This window comes from Gorilla gorilla, chromosome 9 (assembly GCF_029281585.2).
Source record: "Gorilla gorilla gorilla isolate KB3781 chromosome 9, NHGRI_mGorGor1-v2.1_pri, whole genome shotgun sequence".
Classification (NCBI taxonomy): domain Eukaryota; kingdom Metazoa; phylum Chordata; class Mammalia; order Primates; family Hominidae; genus Gorilla; species Gorilla gorilla.
This window is the reverse complement of record NC_073233.2, coordinates 53718623-53724699: the sequence shown is the minus strand read 5'-3', so window position 1 is coordinate 53724699 and position 6077 is coordinate 53718623. Positions and strand designations below refer to the sequence as shown.

General features: G+C 55.7%; 1 protein-coding gene across 50 annotated transcripts in view; it reads right to left on the bottom strand.

Moving 5' to 3' along the window:
* Positions 1-1063: 1063 nt before the first annotated feature.
* MADD (MAP kinase activating death domain) overlaps positions 1064-6077 on the bottom strand; it is a 63670-nt gene continuing 58656 nt past the window's right edge. For 33 of the 50 annotated variants that reach the window (XM_063711148.1, XM_063711120.1, XM_063711126.1 and 30 more), the window contains 3 exons: positions 4291-4360; positions 2389-2435; positions 1064-2047 (listed from right to left, as the gene is read on the bottom strand). In XM_063711148.1, the coding sequence (XP_063567218.1) occupies positions 1943-2047; positions 2389-2435; positions 4291-4360 (222 nt within the window). In that variant the 3' untranslated portion in view covers positions 1064-1942. The remainder of the gene's footprint in view (positions 2048-2388; positions 2436-4290; positions 4361-6077) is intronic. The other 17 variants (XM_063711143.1, XM_063711145.1, XM_063711146.1 and 14 more) reach the window with 1 other exon arrangement.

The window sequence follows — 6077 nt, the reverse complement described above, 5'->3', positions numbered from 1 at the left end:
GTGAGACCATGTCTCAAAAAAAAAAAAAAAAAAGCAGCCCAGGGACATTGATCTTCACAGCAAAGTGAGAGCAGATACTGTTTTTTGTTTTGTTTTCCCGATGATTAAACCAGGCCCAGAGTGGTTTCTGAGTTCATAAAACATTAACGCTAGAAGGAACCTGTCTTCCCCTACAGCATTCACTCTTCAGATGATGAAACTGAGCTGTGACAGCGGAAAGTGCATTTAACTGGTCCCAGGTGCTCAGCATGATCCTTGTGCCAGGGGCCGTGGTCACAACCGCCTGGGGGTGGGGTGAGGCAGAATCTCAGTGTTGTGATTGTGCTGGGGTGGAGCTGCACTAGGTGGCTTTGGAGTCCCAGCCAGCAATAAGCCAACAGCGGGTTCAGACCCATATCCCCGGTGGGAGACAGCAACCCAATCCAGTCCAGGACGCTGGGCACCAGAAAGGTGTCAGGGCCAGGGCCCCACTCTGCTCTCACTTCCCCCATGGGGAGCCTAAATCCAAGCATCTGTTTCCTTTTGGGTGCAGGAAGCCAGCAGGTCTCAAATTCCCTGAGAGTGCAGCCAGGTTTTTCCAGGACAGAATTCCATGAAGGCGGCTCCTAGGGGAGCTTCTGGGAGTTCTACGCAGTGGAAGACACTCCTGGCCAGGAGTCCGGGGCCCTGTGGGAGGCCCTGGCTGAGTCACCACACCTCTCTCGACCATACCCGCCTGTAAGGGAACGGAGAGGGCCAGGGCCTTGGCTTTCTTTCACTTAATCTCAGTTCAGGTGAGGACGCCGAGTCTGGCTGCTCCCTCTAGCAGCCTGTTCATTCATGGCAGCCCAACTCTCTGCAGGGCCCTCAGGTGCCGGGGAAGGAAAGCTCCTCCCGCAGCCTTGCTCTAGGAGCCCAGAACAGAGGAGCTGGGGCCTCCGTGTGCCAAAGCTTGGACGTGGATGACCTCATCTCCTTCCTTCCTTCCAGCCTGAGGTGACTTTTTTAGAGTCCAGGGATAGCTTTCCTCAGGCCTGAGCCAAGAGGAGGTGTCATTTAACACAAGGCAGCCAGGGAGCCTGAAGGGAGTTGAGGACATTTATTTCACATTCACACAACTGTACATTTTCTATAAATAATGTGGGGCTGAAATATTTACAGTCATTTCTTGCCCATACCCAGGCTGCCTCTCCCTCCTGACACCCCGTGCCCGGAGAGACAGCCTGCAGACAGATGTGCAAACCCAGCTTGGTCTTTCCTGCCCCCTCCCTGATGCTCAGGCAGAGCAGCCAGCGGTCCCTGGGACTCCACTAGCCTCGACCACTCCATCCTCTGATGCCGAAGGCGTGGCAGCCACAGGGAATTCACCACTCCACTGCAGTCACAGAGGCCGTGGCAGGCAGCAGCCAACACTGTGGGCCCTGGGCAGTAGCTGCCGGCTTGGGAATGCAGAAGGAAGCAGGGAGGCTGCCACTCACTCCGGCTGCCCCCCAATTCTTCCCTTCCTCTCTGTGCCCTTCCTCTCAGAGGGTGAGCCCCAGGGTTCCCTCACTCCTCACAGAGTGAAACTGCTCCAGGTGCCGTCATGCCGGGTCACAGAGAAGGGAGAGCCAGACTCTTGCAGTGGACAGTTACAACGCCAGGGACAAGGACAAGGAACCACAACACAAATGTCTCAAGGACACAAAATAGTGGGTTCACACCGGCCCCACAGACTGTACACACTCTTGAGCCCTGAGGGGAAGGCAGTTTGGTCTTCTGGGAGTGGAGAGGGAGAAGGTGGACACGCTCAAAGACACACTCAGAGGGACACATAACCGGTAACCAACTAAGCCACAGCAGGGGGCCTGCAGAGGACACACGAGCATCATCCACTCCTCAGTCACAGCAGCATCGTGCACTTGGGAACAGCAAGGGGCCAGGGGCGTGCCCTGGGCTGGGGCGGCTGCGTAGCCCCTCTCCATCAGCTAGAGACAGGCCGGGGTGGGGTTCTGAGATCTTCCTCACTGCTATGAACTGCAGCCACGTACGAGAAGAGACATAATACGGAGTAGCAGATTTCGTGGGCCTAGAGGAGAGAAAACCAGGCGGATCACGATACTGAGACTCCTGCATCTCCATATGTGAAGGATCTGCCAATGGGCAACTCCTGCCCTAACACTGGGCATGGGCCTCTGGGCTAAACGTGAGCTCCAAGCAAGGAAGCTGTCCCCATGGGAGAGGCGATCCGTGTGTGTGTGTCTGTCTCTCAGGGCTCAAGACCTGTTTCAGCCTGAGTTGAACCTTTGGCAACAAAACGAGGTCCCCACTCACCCCTGTGCGCTCAGAGGGCCCTCCCCTCCTCCTGTCCGAAGGTCCCCCAGGGAGCCCTGCGCACTGTGACCCATCAGGGTTGAGCGGCACACTCACCATTGGTGTCTTGTACTTGTGGCTCACCACTTCTTTAATTTCAGGAACTAAAACCGGACGGGCAAGAGACAAAACAGAAAGTTCAACACTAAGAGCAATCGTGCCATGCTCCCCCAGGCGGCAGCGCCCGGCGTCAGGGTCCCCTTCCCCTCTGTGGCCTCTCACAGTGGCTGCAGCAGCTTAGGCTATGACAGGGCAGAGGCCACCAGAGGCTCTGTCCAGACCCTGCCAGCTGGGAGAACATGGCCCTAGCCTCCTCAGCTAGGCCTCTGCCGTCCGCAGTGGCTTTTACTTGATGGCTGTGATTCTACCCACTTCTTTGAAAGCCCTGGATGGGAGGGACGGGCCTTTCACCAGCCTGGTCACAGCTACTGTCCAGGGCCCCTGAGGAGCTGCAGTGGGGAATTCCCAGGTTTTGGCTGGGAGGAGAGAGCTGTCTCTAGCTTGTGTCCAACTTTGCTGAGACACCCGTGAACTCATCTTGTCACCAGCCTGAAAATTGGGTCATGTTAAACACAGTTCCCTTTATTCCCAGCCCCCTACACAGAGGGTCTTGAGGCTGGATGAAGAGGTAACATGATATAAACCCACAGGATGTGGCAGTGTCCTTCCCTGAGTGGCAGGAGAAGCCCAAGCCTGCCTGTGTGAGGGAGAGCGTCTGAGGGCTCTGGAGCAACACACCCAGCAGAAGACAGGCGAGTACAGCACCCAGGGAGGGAGGTGACAGGGAGCATCAGGCAAAATACACACATGTCCACAGCCCAGAAGGCAAGAGTGAGAGTCCCCCCGCTCCAGCCATGCAGGGGTTCTGCTTGGCCAGAGGAAGGAGTAGGCCCCCCAGGCTCAGCCACCATCATGGCCCCTTGAGACTGGGAGCAGAGGGGCCTGGCATCTCCCTGGGGGCCAGAAAAGGCAGGAGGAGAATTGGCCATACCTTCTTCTGACCCTGGGAGGTAGAATTTGGGGGAACCCAGGGTCAGCAGGGAATAAACTCATCAAAGGTAGAGCAAGAAGCCCCAGGCCATTCTCCCGAGCTGGAAGATTCCCCCAAGTATCTCTCTGACAGAAGAGAGAAGGGAGCACACGGGGAGGAAAGTCCAGTGAGCCGGTGAGAGCGGGGAGGCAAGATGGGAAGAAAGAGGGTGGGGGAGAAAGGAAGAGACGAGCTGGCAGTGTGAGGAGGTGGTTCAATGGGAGCTACCCACCCAGGGCAGGGCCCAAGGCAGAGACCTGGGGAGAGGCAGCACGAGCCGAGGTCACTTTACCTGCTGGAGAACGAAGGTTTTCATAGCAGCGATGAGGGGCACAAAAGAATGAAGCACAAACACAGCAGGAACTCAAAGCCCCAGGGTGAGAACCCACTACACCACTCCCTAGCGCTGGCTCCCAGCTTCTGGCTACAGCTGTCCCGCTAGACTCCTCTGTCCCTCAAGTGAGTCTGCCTGCGATGCCCGGTGCCCCTTCGTCTGGCACAGAGGCCAGGTGGAGACCAGAGCGGCGCCAGGGAGGCTGGCTAGCACACTGGGCTGCTAGAGAGATTGCAGGAGGTGACACGGACGTAGTGGAGCTTGGGGGTCGCCAGTCTGCTCTGTCCCAAACTTTCTGACCACTGGCTGGCCCAGCACGGGGAGGTGGTGCTACTTCACTGAGCTGCTTCAGGACCACCTCTAAACTCGAAACCCACCTGAGGCCCCATTTGCTCTTCTGCAATCCATTATCTATCTTTCCCTTCTACATCCCAGCTCTCATCTCAGGGGTCCCTTTTCTTCCTTGTCACTCCTGCTCCTCCTGACTTCTCTACAGAGGTTCTTCTTCTCCCTGCCCCTAGACCCTCCTCTGGAGCTCCGAGGTTTGAGTTACTGCCATGTGAGTCCAGACCTAAGAGCAAAATAGTGTAATTACCAAATTCCTCCAGGACAAAGACGCCTCGAACTGTATTGCACTTTTTAATGTGATTCAGCTCTATGAAAACCTGCAAGAGAGGGAGGGAGGCCGGGGTAAGGCCCACAGGCTCCACCCCTACCCCACACAGCACACTCTCCCAGCTACAGCCCCACCCACACAAAGAAAGTCTATTTCCCAAAGAGAGGACAGAAGAATCCACACGCACACAACTCAAAAGCGCTAAGAAGCGAAGATAGCAGAAAGGGCATGTACCTTCCGCTCCTGGCCGGAGGAGAAAGCATGGGAGAGAAATGAAGGCGTTAGTTTGAATGGTCAAACCCAACCCGAAGGCCCTGCTGCTGGCCTGGGCTGCCCGCCCATACCCTCTGCCCAGGGCAGTGCTTGCAAGACATGGTGCCCCAGGGGTCCCCACTCAGCCCATTAGGTCTCTACCCTTCCATGCATCCTCCTCCGGCGCAGAGGGCTGGCACGGGCGCAAAGCTCCCCTCAGACTGTCCTCAGGGTGGGAGGTGTTGGTATCCTCCTTGAAACAGGATCCAGGATCTCCCAAGAGGTATGTGGTGACAATAATATCAGCTACCACTTGCTGAGCACCTACTTGGGGTTTTACAAATACGATTTCTAATCTCTGCACCTACTACGTGACACAGTAAATAGTATTACCCCCATTTTCTACATGAGGAAACTATGGATCAGAAAGTTTCTTTGCCCATGAACGTGGAAGCTGGGCTTCAAATCCAAGCACGTCCTCACACCGAAGCCTGTGCTTTTCCCATTCACCCCAGACTGCACAGCTCCACCAGGAGGTCTGCTGCCTCCTCCACTCCAACTGAACACTGTGTGGCAGAAGAGGGGGCAGGTCGCTATCTCATTACTAACTGTGAGGTGAGATTAAGAACCCGGGCTTTCCTCCCCTTCTCTGCACAGTCTATCTTCTAGGGGCCAAGACTTCAACCACAGACTGGCTTGGATGGCTGCCCAGAGGGGCTATGCCAAGGGCAGGACGAGGAACAGGGCAGAGCACCTGGGCGTTGCTCAGCAAGATCTCATCTTCAGAATGAGGCAGAGCACCTAGGCGTTGCTCAGCAAGATCTCATCTTCAGAGGCCACGGTGCTAAAGTGTGGTCAGAAGTCTGCTCCCCAAGAAGTACTGACACCTTTGTGGTCCAGAAAAGCACTTAGGTAGACCCCTCTCTGGGATGGTCCTAAGGTCTTTGAGGTTGGCTACTGCCCTAAGTCCTATATTGAAAATATACTAAGGGGCTGCTGGCAGCCTGTGCAGCCATTTCCTGTTAAACCAAAGCTGCCCAGCTACGTTCCTGAAAGAGAGCTACAACGGCTAGCGGAGGGAGGGAGACAGCCACGTCAGTCAGGCATCCACCTCCCCTGAGGGTCTGCGGCCTGGCCAGGGTCTGTGGGGCTTCACACATTCGGGTCTGGCTCAGAGCCTCAGGGAGAGGAACCCGGACATCAGGGAAAGAGGAGGGAAGGCACTTGTGTGAGGAGTCAGAGCTGTGAACGGACCTGGGATGATGCGCTGGCCTCAGAAAGGAATTAGCTTAAGGAATGTCCACTGAGAGAAAAAGGTAACACTGTGTTAAAAGACCAAGAGAGAAAAAAAAAGTCAGCTCCTATGGTGGAATTACAATGAGGGACAGATGTATCCACAAGTGCTCCCCAATCAAAAGAAAGGGAATGGGGCCTGTGGAGCAGGGGACAGAGTGGGAACACTCAGAGGAAGGAAAAGAACAGGAAGAAGAATCCGCAGAAGAAAAAGGCAAATA